Here is a 25496-nt window from a genome sequence, read left to right as displayed (position 1 = left end):
ATATATAATTTAAGAATCCTGTTGCGTTGATTTTAGTGCGTATTAAACATTCAGAAAAATTACTTCACCAGATATTACTAGTAGAAGCGTCTTAAATAATCAATAACGTAAAGTACAACATTGAAAGTAAAGTAGTCATGTGGTCCTTTTAGCCTCTTGTTACAAAAACAGTGACTAACCCGAAGTTTGAAGCGTTTGCTAGTACAGGACTTACTCCCCTGTCATTGTAAATATATACCGTGTTAATAATATTCAGTGCTTTTATGCCTACTAAATTTATTTCAATTGATGTGTGTTATCGAAAATGGTGCTGTTTTTTAATGTTAATTTGTTTTAATTGCTAATTGAATTTAGTATAATAAGACATTAGTAATACTATTCAACTCACTATATCAGGTGCGCCTCCTAATTATGTGCGTGCGTTATTCATCATTTCTGTCCTTAACCTGAACAAAAATATTGCAGCCTGGTGTCTAGTCATATGTTGTATGCTCCTACGTTTATTTTTTATTTGTGAAAGTTATCTCCTTTTTAGTTATTACCGAGTAAATCCTGTAATTGTTGCTATATTTTGTTATATTCTTAAATCTGGCTTTTGTATAATTGTTTCGTTATCTTAATTCTGGTCAAAGTATACCTACACTATGAGAAAAGCACAGGTTGAATACGTGACTAGATTCTTCTTAACTTTGATTTAGCATGCGTCTTGGAGTATCTGCTTTGTTATTATTAATTATAATTGATAAGGTTCGTCGTCGTATTTGATATTAATTTAGTGTTTAGTTAAATTTAACATCGCGTTCATGTTGTCTATACGCATTTAGATTTTACAAATAACAATTCCTTCATATGAGTTGTTTTTCTACTGTAATGTAGAATTAAGCCTACCGTATTTTGTATGTTTTTACACATTCAAATATTATTGTTTAATATTGATTTTGAGTTTGCAGGGTTTTAACTTTATATTACTTTAACCATGGAAAAATCTTAAACTAAATCATAAACTGACTGTATTACAGCATTATTTTCCTTCTGGCCTATTTATTACATTAAACCATTGCGCATCTATCAAAATATACCGATTTAATTGTACAGAAAAAGAAATATAATATTGTCTCCCAGCCCTCCTAAAAAAATATTTTTAAATTGTTTGATAAATTATGCCGTTTTAATACGACACACAAATGTTATTCATGTTTACCAAAATTGGATCGAAACACAAATATTTAGCTGAACAACCTGTAATTTAAAGCCAAAAAAATAGTCTTTAAGTGTCTTATAGATAATGATTTTTTTTATTTAATTTGTTTGTCTATTTAAGGGAAATCATAATTTAATAAACTTGATTAAAACTAAAAAATGACCTACTCAAAGTCTGATTTTATTAATCTTCATTTTCCATGTTTTGGGGCACATCTTTAAATTATTTTTAAAACAGCATTGCTTGGTTTAATTTCAAAATGTAGTAAAAATATGTCCTGGTTAGCTATGTTGAACTTATACAAAGCTCTATTACTTCCAGTGGTTACCTACTGTTGTTCAATGTGGGCACCATTTGAGAAATCATATATTACTAGAATAGAAAGTATACAAAGGAAAGCAACAAGGATAATAATGTTTAGAAAGGAAGGTTCCTGGGACACATCTTATTTTCATAGGTTGAAAGTGCTTGAATTATTATCTATTGATGACTTGTTTAAATTACATAGACTTTCATTAGGATTTAAGGTGTTGAAAGGTTACTGTCCCCATTCTTTCAATGAGTATATTAAAACTAGTGAAAGATGTCCGGGTAGGCTTTGGAATTCGAAAGGCAATACTTTTCATAATTCTGTATTTGTTTCCTAGACTATAGGAGCAAATACCAAATGACATAAAAGATTCACAAACAATTTTAATATTTAAGGCTGCTCTAACAAAACACTATATTTCATGTTATGTATAGTTTATTTGTATTTTTCTTGTATATGGTTTTATCTTAACTGTTTGTATTGTATGGAGTGAGTGCAGAATCTGTTTGGGCTTTAGCCTATTCTCATTCCTGGTTATTTTAACATTGATGACCGAATAAATATTATTATTATTATACAGAATGAATGAATAAATATTCATAACGGTTAATAAGTTCTTGGCATACCTTATAAATCTAATAACGACAGATCAAGAGCTGAACTTGGGCGTTTTCCATTATGGATTGATGTATATAAGAAATTGTTAGCTTTTTGTCTAAAGGTAATCGCAATGGCTCAAAATCGACTTCCTTATAAATGTTATGCGCTTTTGAAGCGATTTCAAGAAAACGAAGGTAAACCAAATTGGGTATCAAATATCAAATCAATCCTCAAGAGATATGGCTTCGGCTATGCATGGCTTAACCAGGGTGTCGGAAATAAACGTTTATTTCTTATGTAATTTAAAAAACGATGTATTCACAGGAGTGGCGGTCACAATCTGACTCATGCAGCAGACTTTTTTATCTCAATATTAAACAGTCAATTAAGTTAGAAAAATACACAGAACAAGTAAAAGTATTTAGGCATAGAAGATTCATTTCCTTGATAAGGACCTCATCACACAACTTAAATGTAAATATTACGAGTAAATGATAATTCCTTAAATCTATGTCAGATTTAAATGCTTATGTTAATCTGTCAAAGTATTTATTTGTATCGTTAAAAAGGAGAGAGTCAACCTTACTGTAATATATTGTGAATATATGGGCCCGTGGCCTAACATCTCAATAAATGATATAGCATTTATCTTTGTTCTAAATTTACGAAATAACCCATATTTATTAATAAATTTTATTTTTGCCCATTTTCTACAAAATCCTGCTACATAGTACAGATCTGAAACGCGAAATGTATTCGTCTATTTCTCATTCAGGGTTGAGGAAACCGCAATGGTATCGTTATTGGAATAAATAAAGGAACTCATAGGTAATAGTACACCTATAATTAGTTTTAAAAAAACGAGGATTAGGCACAGAAAACCACAAATACATAAATCATAACATAAATTTATTCATCTCATACACAAACAAACCAAGCAAGGAGTAAAACATATTTTTAACGATGAAAGGGACCTCCAACAACAACCCAGCCAGAACAACACAAACAGAAGCAGAAAGGTTAAATGAACCCATATAGGCCAACATACTGTACATTACATTATACATAATCATGGCATAATATATACATTAGCTTAGTATAAATTAATATAAATCAATAAAAGAAAGTTTATATTTCATCCTTAAAATAGCCAACGATGAAGCTGTCAATGCTGTTCCATATTTCAGGAGCAACACAGCATTAAGACTAGTACATTTAAATTTTCTTTTCTTTGACTTAAGTCTAGTTTTACCTCTAGTGTTATAATTGTGTTTGTTCGATTCTTTTCCAAAGATAGACACCAACCTAGTATTTAGAACATTACAGTACCAATTTGATAAGAAATAAAGTCTTGAATTTTAAGAAGTCCATGTCTACGGAAGACGGACGATACACTGTCTCTGAACTTTGTGAAGGTGATAACACGTAGTGCTTTTCTTTGGAGACGCTTGATTTCATACAAATACGATTCGTACGTGCATCCCCATACAACAATGCCATACTTGAATATTGGTTCTATAAGGGATTTATATATCGAAAGTAAGGCTTTAAGTGGTAGAAAGTGTTTTACTTTATATAGTATGCCAATATACTTAGATACTTTTTTTGATACGACGTCAATGTGTTCTTTGAAATTAACATGATCGTCTAAATAAACCCCACGAAATTTAGTTTTATTTACTCTTTTGTAATTCTGTAAATAAAACTTTAACTTGATCTATGTCAACTTTTCTTTTTATACTTCGAAATATCATAAAATTGGTTTTATTTACATTTAATGACAGTTTGTTACATTTAAACCATTCATTAATTTTATCAATTTCGGTAGCGACCAGAGTTTTCAAGTTTTTGTGAGATAAGAAAATATTAGTATCATCAACAAATAAAATAAGGGATAACAGTTTAGAGCAACTAAAGATATCATTAATGTAAAGTATGAATATGAGGGGTCCAAGTATAGACCCTTGGGGCACACCATACTCAATATTACGAATTGTAGATTTAACATTATCAAAGATAGTATATTGGCGTCTTCTGAAGAAATAGCTCTTAAACCAATTTAAAGCTGTACCCCTGATACGGTACTAATCAAGTTTCTTTTTGTAAAATGATGTGATCAATCGTATCGAATGCTTTGCTAATTTCCACAAATATACCGATACCATACTCTCCCTTATCAATGTCATCGAATACCTTATCGATACGTTTGAGAATAGCCATATAATGTGGAGCTTTGTTTTTGAAGACCGAATTGAGAAAGGTGAATAATTTTAGTTTTCTGTACATAGTTATATAGCCTATTGTATACAATACGCTCTAGAATTTTAGATAGGGTGGGAAGCACGGAGATAGGTCTGTAGTTTGAAAATAAATTTTCTCTCTTAATCACCGGCTTTATTTATTGGAACAACCCTGGCTATCTTTGTCATATCAGGTACAATACCCTTTTTTAGCGAAAGATTAAAAATGTAACATAACGGAATTGAATTGAAAGAGGGTAAATAATATGCTTAATGGTCCTGCTATTTATACCATCCACACCTGCATGCCTCTAACAAGTTGTATCATTTCTTCTGCGCTGGTAGGATAAAAAAAGATAGTTTATGTTGCTATTCTGGATATTATTAGCCAGGTTTGCCCCAATATTTGTAAAATAATCAATGAAACCATCAGCAGTGGATTTAGCGTCATCGGTGTCAGCTTTCTTCCTTTTCCCCTGTTGAGAACTCACCAAGAATATTCCAAGTCTGCTTAACGTTATTTTTAGCCGCAACGAGAGCACTGGAGTAATATTGGCGTTTACTAATTCTAATTAAATGAGTGAGTTTGTTTTTGTATTTAGTATATTTGTGTCTATTGTTATCACATTTTGATCAATTTTGTATATAGACAATTATTAAATATTAATGGACTTCATGATCCCATTAGTAATCCAAGGTTTCCGATTAACTTGTCGTTTTGAAATAATTTTTTTAGGAATAATATTATCATCAATAAGTGAAATAAGTTTGTTAATAAGCAAGCTGTAGCTTTCATTGGGATCATTTGAAATAAATATATCATTACAACTCTCTAAATTTACCTAGGAAAGAAGATTATTAAGTGTTGTGTCGTTTAAAACTTTTGTCGTTTGTTGAACATTATGTTTGGTTTGTCTATTTTAATAATGAGTAAAAGTGAAAATAGGAAAATGATCAGTGATGTCCGAATGGATTATTCCACTTTTAATAGAAATTGAAGTATCATTTGTAATAATGTTGTCAAATATGGAGTCTATCTTCGGGTACATAGTTATTATTCGACTTTTTCCCCTTCAGTTTCCGCTTAGCCCTGTAGACTTCGTTGCGCTTTTTGTAACTACAGAAGTTGACGATGATTCCCCCTGGGTTTACTATAGCCAAGCCTCTTTGGTGGACCGAGCCTATGGCTCCGGTCCATATCCTTGGGGTCTATCTGTACATTTAGGTCAATAGTGAATAGTTTTCTTACCAGCGTGTCCGTGTTTTCTCACTGCTTCTCTTCCACGCCCATTATGACCAGGCAATTTCTCCTGCTGTATTGTTCAGCTTCGTCATAATGGCTCTGTACAGTTACATAGTCACACACACATATAGGCCTATGTCATGTTTGAATTGAATATTTTTTTTTTAATTGAATATTGTAAGTTCCCAGTTCACGATTAATTGATCTTAGCCCGTAGCCGGTCAAACAATGTTAACTTTATCATGGAGAAACCTCTTAATTCTCTATGACTTTACCAAGTCACAAACGAATCTGTGATAACGAATCTCATCATACCATTTGATAAAGTAGAAAAAATATGCTAATACTTTACAAATCGTTACATTATATCGTAGGCTAACTACAAAACAGGCTATCAAGCTTAATTCATTCATTCAAAAATATTTAATAATTTCGATAATAGTATTACAATACATAACACATTTTAAAGACTTAATAATATTGGGGATCTTAAGAAAAACAAAGTGGTTGTAACATGCAAGATCCCGTAAAAGGATAAGAAGTACATTAAAAACATTTCAGAAAAAATTACTTACATCATAATTGTAAAATATAAATGTTATCAATAATTTAAAAATAAAACTTTTAAATACGGATTTAGCGTTTAAAAAATCGTCAGGTTATTCCATATCTGTAAACTTACTGCAATGATGAATGGATTAAATGGATTTTATGTAATTCTTTACATTAAACAATAATACATTGAAGAAAGTGCATTAATAGTAAATCTATAAAATTCTTTACGTAATTAATATACGGTAACAAAATTAAAATTTAGTGTCGATTTACACAAAACATGATACATCTTCAATTGTTTTTCTCAATATTTGATTACACGTCATTATTTTAAATATTAAATCTTCTCACAGTGGGTTAATAAGAGTGCTGGATTTACTACTAGCATGATTCATAATGTTTCATAAAAATCAACAATGTTTATAAACCAGTAGTTTATATTAGTATGAAGCAGTTTTTATCATTATATCTATTATTACACAAATATATTGAAATGATGATTTAAAAAAAAGAATGATATATAATATTAAATGATCTAAATAAATTATAAAATCTGTGCATAAGAGTTTTGTATACAATATAGTTACAAGTAGACGCAAATTAGGAAAGGAACTACAGTAAAATGGTTGTAAATTTAAATTTTGGGTAATTACATGTAAACATATACACAATTGTGTTCAAATATTTGTAAATTTACATAACATATACATATCAAATGTCAACTTTTGTCATCTTAATTTCTTGTTGGAAGTTTTGTTTGCGGGAATTGCAAGTAAACATATGCACGATAGTGTACAGATACGGATTAATGCACGAGTTGATAGGAATTATGAATGTTGCCGCCCATACATATATTTCCTCTGGAATGTCCCACCTTTCCGTCTCTGAACAAATCCCCATCAGTATGACAGGGAACCAACAACAGAAATCAGTGAAAACTATTAATCCTAGTTTTCTAGCCATTTTAACCTGTTCCTTTCTCCTCAGTCTTCTGTTGACCGTTGCTCCTGAACGCTGAACAGAAAAGAAAATTGCGACATAACTCGCTGCGATCACGATAAAACCTAAACCATTGAATCCAATAAAAATGGCAATAGCATACTCCCAGCCTGGCCACCGACTTCTTGTTAGTGGCAGTGCAAGGCAAACGCTCTGTTTCCCATAGTAGTTTTTGTCAAAATACGATATATTTATAAAGTCTAATCTGTTTGCAAGTGGAAGAAAACTGAGAACAATCCAAACTAACCAACTAATACCGATAATAATTTTACATTTTGTACTGTTTAGCCGTTTTGTAGTGAAAGGGTTCACGATGTTAACTGCACGGTCAATGCTCAATATCATCAATGTAGTTACAGAACATTGACCGGAGAGAGTAGAAATAGCACCGGCAAAGCTACAAAGGAAACTCCATTTCCAATATCTTGCAACTTTCGCATACCGTCCTCTGTAATGTATATCTGTACTCGCTATTATGATCAGATAAACTGCCATCAGCAAGTCAGACACAGCCAGATTAGTGATGAGCATGGTTTGCACCTTATTAACATTACTATCATTATTCTTGTTAATCCGCCGTGATACGATTACAACTACATTACCAATGACAGATGAAATACCAATAACCAACATCAATACTCTTAACACTTCTCGTTTTAGTAAATCTGCACAGGAAGCAAATGCATCTGTTGGTTCGCAGACATCAATGTCACCCACGAGACAACACAAACTAAACAAATCTGAATATCTGAGGAAATTAATGAAAAATTAATTACTGTAAACTAATATTATGTTGTTTTTGTAACCTGTCTACATAATATATTTCTTCTGTAAGCCCGGGAGGGAACAGTTGTATTTTTAACAACCTTTGTATGAAGTGAAATCAGCGTAGAAGATTGCATCGAATAGTTTAGCATAAATTTGGGACTGCTCTAAGGAAAACACAGTTCTTTAAAATAATATGAATTCGTGTCCAGTTTCAAAAACAATTATTGAATATAATAGGTGCTTAAACATATTTTTGTATTTGTAAATGTATCGAGTGAGTGCAGAATCTGTTTGGGCTTTAGCCTATTCTCATTCCTGGTTATTTTTACATTGATGACCGAATAAATATTATTATTATTATTATTATTATTATTATTATTATTGTTATTAAGGTCTATTCAATACTTACAGTTCTTTTAAGTTGGTCAGTCCTTCAAATGTTCTATCTCTGTAATTCTGTAATTTGTTGTCCATTAAGTTTCTACAAAATATTAATATAAACAACCCGTTAAAAGCACAATGATGTTAACAAATGAGTCGGCCAGAGATTGCGCAATGAATAATAGTTATATTGTTGGTTGGTAGGTTAATTTTTGCTTGGTACGTTTAGTCGTTGGTCCCATGCACACAGATGCGCATATTGTCTCTTTCGGTTACAAAGTCCTATTTTATTCATACAAGATCGGATTCGCCAGTATCCGTTTTTTGTTTGTTTAATGTACAATATTTGTATTTAAATTAAGTTTTTAATGAGTTGGTTAGTTATTTAATCTATTCCTTTTGTGAATCATTTTGATAGTTGTGATTTTGTATTATATTTCCTGGAAGAACACAATCATAATTGTGAACGCGTTTCCGTTATAAAATGAAAATACTAATAATAAAGGTATAACAATTAATTAAATATTTAGACCCATGTTTACAAAAACAACTTAATGTTTAAATAAATGATATGATTGTTAGGCAAACTAGTTCTGCCTTTGATTAAAATACTTCTTAGAAGCAGTACTTTAAAGCAAACTTTGATTCACCTTAAATTGTTTATATTGGAAATACGTATAATTGGTAAAACGTAAAATGTTCAAAACTTACAAAATTAAAATCGATGAAGCAAAAAAAGCAAATGCACCATAATCTATAGTAGTTATGTTGTTTTTATGTAAATAACTGTTGAAATAAAAAGAATGATTTTAAATGGCAATTTTATAATGTCAATGATAGGCCTATAGTGGAATTAAGATGATTCAATTTAAAAAATTCATCAATGTTACATAACAAAATAATACTTGAATTGTAGATATTTTATATTTTTTAAAGGATGCACAAAAACGCTGTTAATACGAGTTTCTATGTTATCAAATTACAAATGCATTAGGCCTACTTAAATTGATTCAATATTTATGTAACTATTAATGTGTGTATTTCATTTATATATTTTGAAAAATGCATAATGATACATTATTATAAAATATGTTAATTGGACGTCGAAACAAAACATGAAGTCCATTCTATAAAAAATTGTATATTATAGTAATTATAAAAAGTACCTACAGTTTTTCCAATGCCGACAAATCATTAAACGTCTTGGCTGACAGTGTACGTATTTGATTATCGTTCAAATGCCTTCAAAGAAATAAATTGTAAATAAAATAATATGATGGCAATTGTATTCTTAGGCATAATATGGCTTTTTTGTCTCTATGAAACCATATTTATATTATTTATATAATTACTGATTTAACTTTGTTTCAGTATTATACCTATTTTACACAAAATAAATTATTCTTGATTTTACATGAAGGAAACAAATCAGTATTACAATATTTACTTAAATAAACGTCTAATTATAATATTTAACATGACAACTTTATTATTCTTTAAATGACTTTAAGTTAAGATCTTTTTTTATTTCAAACACATTTATACAGGAGACGCTAAACTACAGAACAATGACAAAATATATATAAAAAAAAGAATATGAAAATTATTTTTATAATAAATCTTAAACCTTTGAATGGAAGCACATTGTTGAATTATTACAAGTATTTTATTCCAGGCCTTTGTATTTACAATACTTAGAGCGCGAACTATTGAAAGTAATGCAGATATTTTGATTATTCAAATAATATAATATAGTTGGGTGGTGTTGAATAGATGTCTGTCATAAAGCATTTCAATATTTACACAAGCCAGGAGGTGCAATACCATTTATGCATTTATACATTAAACACGCTAGGGCATAATAGTCTTTAAACTAGTTATAATGTTAGTCAATTAGCATTATAAAAGCAATTTAACGTAGTTATAAAAATAGAACACTTACAGTTCTTTTAGAGATATCAAATCAGAAAAAACATCGTCTGGTAATGTACTAATTTGGTTTGAGTACAAATACCTTCAAAGTAAACATAATACACAGTAAACATGCTATTTACTATATTGAAAACTTTTTAATTAGCATTATACTAATACACTAATAAAAAATTTAACGTATAATACTGATTTAACTTTGTTCAGTATTATACCTATTTTACACAAAATAAATTATTCTTGATTTTACATGAAAGGAAACAAATCAGTATTACAATATTTACTTAAAGATGTATTGTCCCTTGAAACACAAAAAAATGAAGGTCAAAATATTCTAAATTTAAATTGGCCATATCAAAGTAATATTAAAGTTATTCACTTTAAGTCGAAAATTCGAGCCAAAAACAACAAGTTTACGTAATTAATAGGTAAATTAGTTTGATTACATTTCGTCTGGAAAATCGTCGTGGGCGAAAAGTAAACAAAGATTTTAAACCACGAGTACGCATTATGCATATTAATGTAGGCTGGTATGTCGTTTATATGAATGTCGTGTATATTTTTTGTTAAAAGCAAACTTTGACTTTATTTCATATCTTGATAATATAAGGAATGAAAAAAAATATGTTGCCATTTTTTCTAAAGAAATTTAAAGGACCAAATTCAAGATGGCCGCCAATACTCAAATAACCCTATTTATTACCAGAATATCACCAATAACACAAATTATGAATGTGGAACAAGTCCGTTTTGATGATATTACACATTATACAATCTTAACTATGTATAGCGATAATCTGTCGGCCATCTTGGATTTCAAAATGGCCGCCACTAAAAAATAAATTTAAATAATTTTTGTTGTTTCAACACAATGTTCTAAAATAGTCACTTCTCATAGGATTGTCTAAATATAAGGCTGTCTAAAGTTGTCAATGTTCTCTATATAATAGATATATAATACCCCTACTATGACCCTTGAATTACCTAATCGTTCAAAGTTGGAGTTGCAAAAGTATGGAACTTACATTGATATCAAATATTCAGCAACAATTAATTCTAAATCTAAATTATAGATCTCATTTCTTTTCATAAAAGTGAAACTTGTATTTCAATGTTTGTATCTCAGACAGGACCACAATATAAAACAAGTGTATTTATACCTTACTGGCAATTATACCCGCCACAGGGCGGCTTTCTAAATTAGTTTAAAGCCTTCTCAGACCCCAGTGTCCCTATACCCGCCAACCTCCACCCCTCTTCAATAACATCCCACACTCATTTTTAAAAACAAATTCTTCCCAGGACAAATGTCAATTCAACTTTAGGGTTAGGGGTATACATAGCTATGATAGGCCTATGTTTTAAGTACGTTGTAAACTGTGTAAATGAATAGGTGTCATATTGGCTGATATATATAATTTAGATACTGCGGCCCCCAACCTTCTTTCTCCTATCACTATCCCAGCCACAAAAACAAACTCCTCCCATGGACAGTTCAAATGTAGTAACTTTTCCTAGTACAATTCCAATCACGTTATACTTCATTACGCCAGTATTTCCGCCCCTCTTCCTCCCTCCCAACACATCCCAGATACTGGGTGATTGTGTTTAAGACGTTTCCAGTACAAATTATGTTAGCCATCACTACCAACTCATAATCCCTCAGTGCCTGTTTTCAGATGTAGTTTAAAACATTCCCAGTACAGTTTCGGTCTTGGTGACAGGCATACATCCCCACCCCCTTTCCAGGGCTAATTAAAATACTTTATAACAATTTCCTACCACACAGTTCTGGTCAATTTGATAGCTTACTACCCCTAGCCTAAGCAAAATTAAATTCCCGGTACAATTGCGGTCATTTTGATACCCCATATGCATGGTTACGTGCTGAAACAGAACTAACATCGAAAGTGAGGAAAAGTGGGCCATTTTGACCACATTTTGGCCCCTAATGCTTGGTTCCCACTAGAGACGCAACAAAACGACGTAACGCAACGTAAGGGATTTGACCAATCACAAGCGATGGATTTATTTGACGGTCGCTTGTCATTGGTCAACTGGTTTGCGTTGCGTCTACGTCCTTGCATTGCGTCTTAGTGGGAACCAAGCTTAACTTAGATCCTAGATGGCGGATGATGTTCAAATTAGAACTTTCCCGGTACAATTCTGGTCATTTTGATACCCAATATGTAAGGTTATGTGCAGTAACAAAAATTTGTATAACGAACAAACAAACAAACGTACAAACTCTCTAACTTATAATATAGATTGTGAAATCCTGTATAAATATGGTGTTCAATAATAAATGCGTTATTGCCATGTAATTCAATGTCTGAAACTTCAAGGCCATGGTCACCAGTATGGTTGGTAAGTTTTCAACCTGTCAACTTTTGGCAGAAGCTTGAAGAAAGATACAGCTCATTCACAAGCTTCATGGGCAGCATTAACTCCCACTTCTCATCTTCTACAATCTCAACCGATTTCATTAGATGTACCTTAAAGTTGACCACCATTATACACTGGTTTGATGAGTGCACATGGTTGTGGTATAAAAACTCATGTACTAGGGAAATACAAGATAATGCCTGGTGATGACTCTTGCCCGAGATGAGTGGAGGTGGACAGAGATGACATCAAGAAGCAATTATTTCGACCTGGTGAATTATATGGCTTTTAAACATGTAGCATTGTGAAAATAGTGTTGCGGCCGGTGCTTTTGTTGTATTGTATCACCTATACAACAGTGACACAAATATCTTAAAAACTCTGCTTTCTCTCTACAACTTCTGACACTTTTCTCGAAAAAATTCAGACAAAGAAAATGATTCTAAGTGACGTATCATTTTGTTTGAAAAACGCTGATCATAAAGATATTAACTTGAATACAGAGAGATGTGGTTAAACTATCCCTATATGTCAGAGACACAAGACAACGATATCTGCACACATGGAAAGTACACATGCTTTTATAAAATATTTCTTTGCTCATGACCACCTGAACTATGGCCGGTTACTTCAGCTGTATCACTTTCAACAGATTACTGATATTGGAGTTTATGAGACGACATGTATGTGTGACAAAGGGAATTGCTGGATTTACATCAATTGATCAAGGTCATTGAGCATGGTATCATTGGAATAACACAAATTAATAATTTCATCAGAGCTGGCAAATCTAGTTGATGAGTTTGAAAGCCAACATTTAAAGAGAGATGATATCTTGATTAATGAAGAATGCTGCAAATCCCACAGAGGTGTTTGTTGGCCATGGCATGATGACATTGGACAGAAAATGTTTGAGGCATTGGTAAAAGTTTTGTAGAAGGTAAACTATATGGGATCCTAAGAAAAGGATGAATATTGGCAAAAAATATATATGACGGTGAATACAGGTGACAAACTTATCAAAGTAAAAGAGGACTCCAATAGAGATTCTTTGTCGTATCACATAGTCAGCTGGTACAGTACTGTATATAAGAACGTATGAGCATTTGGGGGTGAAATGAGGTATTGATTGCAGTACTTTTGCCAATTTGTTTCTGAACAAGCTTGTTGGGATCACAGATCAGTCTGTTGAAGTTTGATGGATACAATAGTAGAGAACGAAGGAAGGTCAACTTACTATATTGCATGCATAATATATGCATTCAAGACAGCGCACTGATTAGAAATATTTCATTTGGCAGAGTTAGTTAATCACCATGTTGTTGTAGGCATATCATTTGTGTCATTTCAATCTAATTTAATTTAACTTACACACGTTTTAATAAGAAATTTAACCCTTTTTAAAAAAATTTTGTGTTAATAACCGTGTTGTTGTCATAGGCCTATCTTTTTGATTTCAATCAACGTCATAACTTGCACATGTTTTAATAAGAAATTTAATCCATTTTTTAAAAATGGCGGCCATTTTGAAATTCAAAATGTCAAAATACTAATGAATATAGGTTTATAATAATTTTTATATAGCAGAGAACCCATATAGCATTAATTTTAACTTAAAATATTATTCATAATGGGTGTTACTTTGTCCAATATGGTACATTTATTGGATATTTTACGTATTGGCGGCCATCTTGGATTTGACACCCTTAAGCTTTTTTTAAAAAATGGCAACATATTTTTTTTATTACTTTACATCCTAAAGACACTAAATCAGCTGGAATTTTGCTTTTAACAAAAAAATGACACGAAATTACATAGTGGCCTACACTATTGCTTAACTTCGGTGATCTGACGAGAACCGGTGGTAAAGCCGTATAAACGCCGACTGAAAAGATTGAAAAGAGCCTGGATGTCTGTTATACAAGGATGCTGCGAACAGTTTTCAACATACATTGGAGTGAGCACAAAACCAACAAGGAGCTCTACGGTGATCAAAATCACCAAATCTATCTCAACAAATCAAAGAGAGAAGGAACCGATTTGCTGGCCACTGCTTCAGAAGTAAGCAAGAGTCTGTGTCAGAACTAGTAGTCTGGAAACCAAGACATGGGAAAAGGAAACCAGGCAGACCACCTCTTTCGTATACAGACGTTCTAAGGATGGATACTGGCTTGGAGGAAGCAGAAGTGGAAACAGCTATGACAGACAAGAAACTTTGGAGGGCCATGGTTCGAGGACTCCACTCGCCATAAGTCAAGTCAGTCAAGTCAAGTCAAACGCCGACTGATGGACAAAAACATAAAAAAGACAAAACTAGACTTCGGACAAGTTTATATACATCCTATAATATAAAAGTAATTATAAAAAAAGTACCTACAGTTTTTGTAATGATGTCAAATCATCAAACGTCTTGGCTGTCAATGTACGTATTTGGTTATTGTTCAAATTCCTTCAAAGAAATAAATTGTTACAAAAATAATATGATGACAATTGTATTAGTAGGCATATTATGGCTTTAGGGTTTGTCCGTACTTGGTTAGTGAACAAACGTCTTCAATGAAATAAATTGTAAAACAAATGTGCTATTAAATGTCAATTGTATTATTAGACCTATATGGCTTAAAGTTGAGTTTGTTATAAACTGATTTAAATACCTTAAACATGTGAAATTGTCTACCAACAATTAGAAGTAGATATAGGAAATAAATTACTCTAGGTTCTAGACGGCATTGCGACTTAATACTGGTAAAAAGATAGACATAGCGTTCCATACGTATAATACGTGAGCTGAAATAGTTTAGGTCTACAAACAAAACTAGAGACTAGAGGCAACTATAAAATAAAAATACTCACAGTTCTTTCAGAGATTTCAACCCAGAAAAACAATTTGCTGGTAATGTACTAATTTGGTTACTAAACAGATCCCTTCAAAGTAAGCATAATACACAGTAAACATGCTAAATTTACTATATTGAATACTTTTCAAAATAAAAGTAGTACTTGTTGATGAGGTTGATGGCTATTTAATGATTTGTATGTCGCTGTACATCGAGAGCAATAATCTAACGTTGGCGTTTGTTTTTAAATGTGAATACTACTAAACTAAACACAGTTAACATGTGAAATTGTATACATTTTTTTCAATTAGCATTACAACCAAAATTAAACGTAATTATATAAAAAAAAACACTTACAGTATTTCCAGAGATGTCAAACCAGAAAAAACATTGACTGGCAATGCACTAATTTCATTCTTAGACAAATTCCTTCAAAGTAAACACAATACCCAATAAGCATGCTAAATTGACTAAATATATTCACATTTTTTCAAAGATGTCAAACCAGAAACAAAATTGTTTAAAAAAATCGCGGTTTCATGATAATATGCTAACTTTAGTATACTTATGATTTTTATTTTTAGGAAAGGTAAGTTACGTTAGTTAGGAAACATTGATCATTTCTATTTATTGCTATTATTATTATTATAGGCCTACAGTTCTTTCAGAGATATCAAACATGAAAAAATATTGGATGGTCTTCTATTCAAGAAAATTCCTTCAAAGTAAACACAATAGGCCTACATGGTAGAAAAGGAAAGTGGGCCTATCACCAAATAACAGGCTCACTTTAGTAATAGTTTACGCATAACAAATATGTTGATAATAATTGACTTAATGTTATTCAATATAGATCATAAACAAATGTATAAATGTTAACGCGATAAAAGATAATATATTGCAAAACCATGTATAGGCTACTTTCATCATCTCATCATCAGCCATTGTCAGTCCACTGCTGGACGAAAGCCTCAGCATGTTTACTATATTGAAAACTTTTCAATTAGCATTATATACTTACAAAAAATTAAACGTAAATGTATAGGAAAGAAATTAGACTTAGTTCTAGACGCTATTTCGACTTAATATTGATAAAAAGATAAATGTATATAATATATACACACATGGCGTTTCATACGTGTACTGAAATACCTATTTTATTTTTTTATTTTTTTATTTTATTTAATAGAAACCAACAGCGATAATTACAGGTTTGATACAAACAAAGCCAGGACTATTTAAAGCACCTTCATTGGTCCTAACATTGGTCCGAACAAGGGCTTCTCTCGTCCAGTGCCGACCTTGACCAGAGGAAACTAGAGGATACTAGATGTAAGGGCTGCCATATGAGTCAGCAATGCTGATTTCAAATGCCTAACGGGACCCCAAGATGGTCTCCCATTCAAGCTCTAACCAGGCCGGACGTTGCTTAACTTCGGTGATCTGACGAGATACGGTGTTTCAACGTGGTAAAACCGTATAAACGCCTACTGGTGGACAACAACATAAAAAAGACAAAACTAGACTTCGGGGAAGTTTATATACATCCTATAATATAAAAGTAATTATAAAAAAGTACCTACAGTTTTTGTAATGATGTCAAATCATCAAACGTCTTGGCTGTCAATGTACGTATTTGGTTATTGTATAATTTCCTTCAAAGAAATAAATTGTTAAAAAAATAATATGATGACAATTGTATTATTAGGCATATTATGGCTTTAGGGTTTGTCCGATACTCTTCAATTAAATAAATTGTAAAAAAAATGTGATATTATATGTCAATTGTATTATTAGACCTATATGACTTTACGTTGAGTTTGTTATAAAATATAATTGTATTATTTAAATATTACCAACTGATTTAAATACCTACATGTGAAATTGTCTAACAACAATTCGAAGTAGAGATAGGAAATAAATTAGTCTAGGTACGTTCTAGACGGCATTTCGACCTAATACTGGTAAAAAGACAGACATAGTGTTCCATACGTATATTACGTGAGCTGAAATTGTTTAGGTCTACAAACAAAACTAGAGACTAGAGGCAACTATAAAATAAAAATACTCACAGTTCTTTCAGAGATTTCAACCCAGAAAAACAATTTGCTGGTAATGTACTAATTTGGTTATTAAACAAATTCCTTCAAAGTAAGCATAATACACAGTAAACATACTAAATTTACTATATAGAACAGTTTTCAAAATAAAAGTATTAATTGTTCTATTTAGGATGATGATTTAATTATTGTTTAAATGACTTGTATGTCGCTGTACATCGATAGCATTAGTCTAACGTTGACGTCTGTTTTTTAATGTGAATACTCTGTAAAGCAAAACGACTGGTGGACAATAACATAAAACAGACAATAGAGACTTGAGGCAAGTATAGAAATAAAAATACTCACAGGTATTTCAGAGATGGCAAACCAGAAAAACCATTTGCTGGTAATGTGCTTATTTTGTTTTTAAACAAATTCCTTCAAAATAAGCATAATACACAGGAAACATACTAAATTTACTATATAGAACAATTTTCAAAATAAAAGTAGGAATTGTTCTATTTAGGATGATGATTTAATTATTGTTTTAATGATTTTTATGTTACTGTACATCGATAACAATAGTCTAACGTTGACGTCTGTTTTTTAATGTGAATACTGTAAGGCAAAACGACTGGTGGACAACAACATAGAACAGACAATAGAGACTTGAGGCAAGTATAGAAATAAAAATACTCACAGTTCTTTCAGAGATTTCAACCCAGAAAAACCATTTGCTGGTAATGTACTAATTTGGTTACTAAACAAATTCCTTCAAAGTAAGCATAATACACAGGAAACATACTAAATTTACTATATAGAACAATTTTCAAAATAAAAGTAGGAATTGTTCTATTTAGGATGATGATTTAATTATTGTTTTAATGATTTTTATGTTACTGTACATCGATAACAATAGTCTAACGTTGACGTCTGTTTTTAAATGTGAATACTGTAAGGCAAAACGACTGGTGGACAACAATATAAAACAGACAATAGAGACTTGAGAAAAGTATAGAAATAAAAATACTCACAGTGCTATCAGAGATGTCAAACCAGAAAAAACATTTGCTGGTAATGTACTAATTTGGTTACTAAACAAATTCCTTCAAAGTAAGCATAATACACAGTAAACGTGCTAAACTTACTATATTGAACACTTTTCAAAATAAAAGTAGTACTTGTTGATGAGGTTGATGGCTTTTTAATTATTTGTATGTCGCTGTACATCGAGAGCAATAATTTAACGTTGGCGTTTGCTTTTAAATATGAATACTACTAAACTAAACACAGTTAACATGTGAAATTGTATACATTTTTTTCAATTAGCATTACAACCAAAATTAAACGTAATTGTATAAAAAAAAACACTTACAGTTTTTCCAGAGATGTCAAACCAGAAAAAACATTGGCTGGCAATGCACTAATTTCATTCTTAGACAAATCCCTTCAAAGTAAGCACAATACCCAATAAGCATGCTAAATTGACTAAATATATTCACATTTTTTCAAAGATGTCAAACCAGAAACAAAATTGTTTAAAAAAATCGCGGTTTCATGATAATATGCTAACTTTAGTATACTTATGATTTTTATTTTTAGGAAAGATAAGTTACGTTAGTTAGGAAACATTGATCATTTCTATTTATTGCTATTATTATTATTATAGGCCTACAGTTCTTTCAGAGATATCAAACCTGAAAAAATATTGGGTGGTCTTCTATTCAAGAAAATTCCTTCAAAGTAAACACAATACATGGTAGAAAAGGAAAGTGGGCCTATCATCAAATAACAGGCTCACTTTAGTAATAGTTTACGCATAACAAATATGTTGATAATAATTGACTTAATGTTATTCAATATAGATCTTAAACAAATGTATAAATGTTAACGCGATAAAAGATAATATATTGCAAAACCATGTATAGGCTACTTTCATCATCTCATTATCAGCCATTGTCAGTCCACTGCTGGACGAAAGCCTCAGCATGTTTCTGCCATAGTGCACGATCTCTAGCTGTCCCTGCCACTGCACTGTACCCCAATACTTGTCTATTTCATCTCGCCATCTCACTCTTTGTCTTCCTCTATTTCTGCTCCCATCCATCGGTCTCCATGATGTCATTAGCGAAGTCCATCTATTGTCTATTCTCCTACTGATATGTTCAGCCCACTTCCACTTACTTATTGATAGTTCTTATAATGTCTTGAACTTGTGTTTGTTTTCTCACGCATTCATTTGTTTTTCTGTCTTTATATGTGATTCCGAGCATATTTCTTTCCATGTTGTGCTGTGCTGCTGCTATTTTCTTTTCCATGTTATTACCTCCGCCAATGAGGTTATATTTTCACCCCTGTATGTTTGTGTGTGTGCGTGTCTGTGTGTCTGTCTGTGAACAGCCTGGAGGCCACAGTTTTTATCCGATTCTCACCAGATTTGGCCACAATGATCTATACCCCAAAAGCTCGGACGAGTTCGAATTTGAAGAGAAAAGGTCACGGTCACAACTAACAAAAAACTATTTTACTGCCTAGAGACCACAGTTTTTATCCGATTCTCACCAAACTTAGCCAAAAAGACCAATGACTCATCATGTAATTGTGGTTAAATGTTGAAGGGTCAAGGTCAAAGATCAATCCTTTAATTAACAGACTCACCAGAGAACAAAAACTGCAACGCTAATAGACAACATTTTTGGCAATAACATTCACGATACAATTTCTCCAGGAATTATGTACTCCGATATATCTGACCATTTTCCAATATTTTCTATAACTCATATAACATCTTCCTTCAATCCCTCTTACCTTAATACTAAATTTGTCTATCTCAAACAAATTAATGAAACCTCGATATCTACATTAAATGCCAATCTTCTCCACACAGACTGGTCAGATGTATATAATATTACTAGTGATCCTAACCTGGCTTATAAAACCTTCAATGATAGATTTACAGATCTGTACAATACCCACATTAAAACTATCCGGCTTAAGCGCAATACACGTAAGGAAAGGAAACCCTGGATTACCAATGGTAAGATAAAATCGATTGACAACCGAAATAAATTATATAAAAAATATCTAAGAACCGGTAAACATAAAGATCGCGATAAATATACAAATTACAGAAATAAGCTAACTGCTATACTCGCAATTTCTAAAAAAAACTATTATCATAACCGATTTAATTCTTTCAAAAACAATATTAAAAAAACTTGGCAAACTATAAATGGCCTTCTCGGTAAAAGTAAAAATCAAGATCTGCCCTCATATTTTAATGACAATAATACTAAAGTAACCGATTCTCTGTTAATATCTAATAAATTCAATGATTATTTTACCAGCATTGGTCCTAATTTAGCCAATAACATCGGTAGCCCAAGCACTAATGTAAATCTTTCATCTTTCTTACCTCCTCCACTTAAAAATTCCTTCTTTTTAAATCCTATTCTAGAACATGAAATAATTGATTTCATCAACCTTTTGAAAGATAACAAGAGCTGTGGGTTTGATAATTTGTCAAATAAGGTAATAAAAGGCGTAGCCTTATTAATTTCAAAACCACTTTGCCACATTTTTAACATCTCGTTTTGTAATGGTATTTTCCCTGATCCACTAAAAATAGCAAAAGTTATTCCCATTTACAAAAAAGATTACCCCCATACCTTTAGTAATTATAGACCCATTTCACTATTAACATGTTTTTCTAAGCTCCTTGAACGTTTAATCTATAATCGTCTTTATAATTTTATAACAAAGTACAACATACTCTGCCCTACTCAATATGGCTTTAGAAAAGGGTTTTCAACCGAATTAGCGTTAATAGACCTTTATGATAAGCTGACGTATGCTCTACAAAATAAGGAATGTACAGTAGGCATCTTTTTAGACTTAAGCAAGGCCTTTGACACCATAAACCATGATATACTTTTTAAAAAATTATACACTTATGGTTATAGAGGCCTTCCTCTTAAACTGATTTCAAACTATCTATCTAATAGACAACAGTTTACTAACTTTAATTTAGCTAACTCAAAACTGTCACGTGTGCTCTGTGGTGTACCCCAGGGTTCTATATTAGGCCCTCTTCTTTTCCTACTTTACTTGAATGACTTGCCAAATTCCTCTAAACTTTTAAAATTTATTCTTTTTGCTGATGATTCGAATATATTTTATTCTATATCAAATTATTAACTCCGAACTTGTTAAAGTTTCTAATTGGTTTAAACTCAATAAATTGTCCCTTAATATTTCTAAGACAAATTATTTTTTTTTTTTACCTAAATCTAAATTTTCCGATAACCATCGTTTACACATTGATCATAATAAAATCACGCGTCTCAATGAAACTAAATTTTTAGGTGTAACAATTGACTCTAATTTTATATAGAAGCCTCACATATATCGAATCAGTAACATTATCGCGAGAAACATAGCTATTATCAATAAATTAAAATCATCCCTTCCTTCTAAAATATTAGTAATTCTTTATAACACTTTAGTTTTGCCTTATATCTCATATTGCAATATTTTCTGGGCCACCACTGTTGATAAATTTCTTAACTTATCTCCATGGGACAGTTACGAAACAACACACATTGATAACATTTTTAGACTTCAAAAAAGAGCATTAAGACTTTGCGCTTCCATTTCTTTCAAATCTCATACCAAATCCTTGTTTTATAAGTATAAAGTATTAAATGTTTACGACCTTAACAAACTTCAAATTTGCCTCTTTATGTTCCGCTTACATCAGAGTTCCTTGCCTTCCCAAATCGCTTCTCTATTTTCTAAACCCTATCATAGTCACAATACAAGATTCGCCCAAACCTATACTTCTTCTTTATTAACTATTTCAAATTTGAGACGTCACTCAATTCTATACTGTGGTCCCAAATTATGGCACTCACTACCTTTCTCTCTCGTTAACAAACCATCAATTACTAGTTTCAAACTAAATCTTAAACAAGCACTGATCACTGCATATGACGATTAATTCATAAATAATTAAAATGCTGGTAAATCTTTCTTTACTAATAGTTTTTTAATGTATTTTTATGAGCTCGACTGATTTAAGTCCTTGTCTGTCCGGTGTTTCGCTTTTTTCTTTTTGGGTTTTTTTTTTATATTGGTATACAGTATATGGTTTTTCATTGTCCCAACCATTGTTATTTTGTTTATTACTGCAGGGAGTCTAGGCTTAAAGTTTATTTGTTTGTAACAAAAACTTATCTAGGCTTCCTTCTACACATGCTTTTTTACTATGTTACATCTTGTGTAGAAAATTGTTTAATAAACGAAACGAAAACGAAACGAAAAGGTCCACAAAAAAAAATTAAAAAAAGAAAATAATATTAAAAAAAACCTCAGCGGGACTTGAACCAGCGATCTCAACTGCGAGAGGCTGGATACATAACAATTACATCAAACACTCATCCACAACTTTGTAGTGTGCAGTTAGCCTATTTACACTTACAACTAATTAAAAAAAATATAAAAAAATATAGATATTTTCCAGGGACATTTTATGTAAGGGAATTTTACAAAAGGTTTGTACTCTCGGAGTTCCCTCTAATTTGACATTTTATTTGACAGGCTACTTTGCAATGTCATTATTTAATTGTATACAGTAAAACTAAATGTTCAACCATTAGATTTATTGTTGTAAATTCATAATTCGAATGAATACTTTAAAAAATTAAATTTTCCAAAATGAATTGTTATTTGATGGCATTAATGTTTTTAAAACAACCCATCTCTAAAACACGCGCCATAAAAAAAAATATAAAAAAAATAAAACAAAAAATGACCTAAACTGTTTATAATGTAATATAGAAACTGTATGGCGTTAAAATAACGTTAAATTTGTACCAATATTATTTTCCTCGACACACTTCCAAATAATGGTCAACATCATTTTATAAACTTCGGTTATACATTATTATTTCTGTTTCATTCTCTTTTTTATCATTTATTTATTATTACATGTGTCGTATTGTACCATAATCTCATATTGTTATCCTTTTGTTACACTTTGGTGACTTTTTTAGTTTAACCACTCTCACAAGATATTCACCGTTTACAAATTGTTAGGAAATTAGACCGATTAAAGAACATTTTTTAGGCCTATGTTTTTCCCCAACTTTCGTTTCGTTGTCGTCAAATTCTTTTAGATATAAAAATGATTAGTTCAGTAAAGATACCTACAATTTTGTGATTGGACAATGCTGGTTGTAATTATAAATGTCTGTCCAGTTATAGCTTATTGGATTGTTACAATTATACTCGCATGTCACTGATGAGAACTGACAAGAGAAATCCACTGGGCAAACCGCTTCTATAAAAAAACAGAATAAGAAATAAATAAATACAAAACAATAACCGATAAAATATAGTTACCAGACACTCCTCAGGCAACGTTGTTACACATTATGATCGGGGGCTCCATTCTGTACGACGGAGGAGAATGATTTACTCTAAGCCTGCGCGGTCACCTTCACCACCACCTGAGTGTATTTTGGTAAGACTCTAGGCCTACGTTATTATTTTATGTAGTCATAATAAGTTAGTAATCCTGATTCCTTGCCGTTGTTCATTGTGATATGGATAAGTTTGCTCGGTGACCTCCTCGTGTTATTTTACTATCAAAGATGTATTGTCCCCAAAACAATACAAATGAAGATTAATACAACTTCAAACTTTTCCCCCGAAAATAAAAAAATTAATTCAACAAAACCTATATGTCAAGACAATCGCTGGATTGACTTTAAATTCCAGTTTTATCTAAATCATTGTTTTGTTTGATTTAATTTTTGGAGATATGAATTGTTTAACAAAAATGGGAAACAAGCAATACTGCAAAAAATCGATTATTGGAAGTTTACTCAATTTTATAAGTCTGATAATCAAGATCAAGAGACTACAATAGCAAACATATACATTACACTTTAAAAATATTAGACATGTATAATGACAATAATAAAAGCATACCAGAAATATTGCAGCAGATAACAAGCGGTACAGTCAAGATTATAACGATTATGATTTTAAAGATGACAGCCATCTTGCTTCTTTACTGCGTATTTATCAAAATAAACGTTTACTCTATGAACTTGTTCGTTATGTAATAAACGTATCGTGCTAACTACTCATATATAATTTAAGAATCCTGTTGCGTTGATTTTAGTGCGTATTAAACATTCAGACAAATTACTTCACCAGATATTACTAGTATAAGCGTCTTAAATAATCAATAACGTAAAGTACAACATTGGAAGTAAAGTAGTCATGTGGTCCTCTTAGCCTCTTGTTACAAAAACAGTGACTAACCCGAAGTTTGAAGCGAAAGTTTGCTAGTACAGGACTTACTCCCCTGTCATTGTAAATATATACCGTGTTAATAATATTCAGTGCTTTTATGCCTACAAAATTGATTTTAATTGATGTGTCTTATAGAAATGGTGCTGTTCTTTATGTTAATTTGTTTTAATTGCTTATTGAATTTAGTATAATAAGACATTAGTAATACTATTCAACTCACTATATCAGGTGCGCCTCCTGTGTGTGCGCGTGCGCAATAATTATGTTGGCTCGTCGTGCATTATTCATCATTTCTGTCCTTAACCTGAACAAAAATATTGCAGCCTGGTGTCTAGTCATATGTTGTATGCTCCTATGTTTATTTGTATTTGTGAAAGTTATCTCCTTTTTAGTTATTACCGAGTAAATCCTGTAATTGTTGCTATATTTTGTTATATTCTTAAATCTGGCTTTTGTATAATTGTTTCGTTATCTTAATTCTGGTCAAAGTATACCTACACTATGAGAAAAGCACAGGTTGAATACGTGACTAGATTCTTCTTAACTTTGATTTAGCATGCGTCTTGGAGTATCTGCTTTGTTATTATTAATTATAATTGATAAGGTTCGTCGTCGTATTTGATATTAATTTAGTGTTTAGTTAAATTTAACATCGCGTTCATGTTGTCTATACGCATTTAGAT

General features: G+C 31.4%; 2 protein-coding genes across 2 annotated transcripts in view; both read right to left on the bottom strand.

Moving 5' to 3' along the window:
* Nucleotides 1-6817: 6817 nt before the first annotated feature.
* The window catches only part of LOC144841368 (G-protein coupled receptor GRL101-like), a 61433-nt gene continuing 42754 nt past the window's right edge, over nt 6818-25496 (bottom strand). The window contains exon 4 of the mRNA XM_078697687.1: nt 6818-7896. Coding sequence (XP_078553813.1) covers nt 6861-7781 — 921 coding nt within the window. The 5' untranslated portion in view covers nt 7782-7896 and the 3' untranslated portion in view covers nt 6818-6860. The remainder of the gene's footprint in view (nt 7897-25496) is intronic.
* On the bottom strand, nt 8322-19808 carry LOC144841096 (uncharacterized). Its single transcript, XM_078697280.1, has 9 exons — nt 19675-19808; nt 17032-17103; nt 15806-15877; nt 15465-15536; nt 14989-15060; nt 10240-10311; nt 9468-9539; nt 9009-9083; nt 8322-8397 (listed from the first exon to the last, which is right to left on the bottom strand). The coding sequence occupies exons 1-9, from the start codon at nt 19806-19808 to the stop codon at nt 8322-8324; spliced, it is 717 nt and encodes a 238-aa protein (XP_078553406.1).

This window comes from Antedon bifida, chromosome 4, assembly GCF_963402885.1.
Source record: "Antedon bifida chromosome 4, ecAntBifi1.1, whole genome shotgun sequence".
Classification (NCBI taxonomy): domain Eukaryota; kingdom Metazoa; phylum Echinodermata; class Crinoidea; order Comatulida; family Antedonidae; genus Antedon; species Antedon bifida.
Note: the sequence above shows the minus strand (reverse complement) of the source record. Positions and strands in the feature narration are given on the sequence as shown.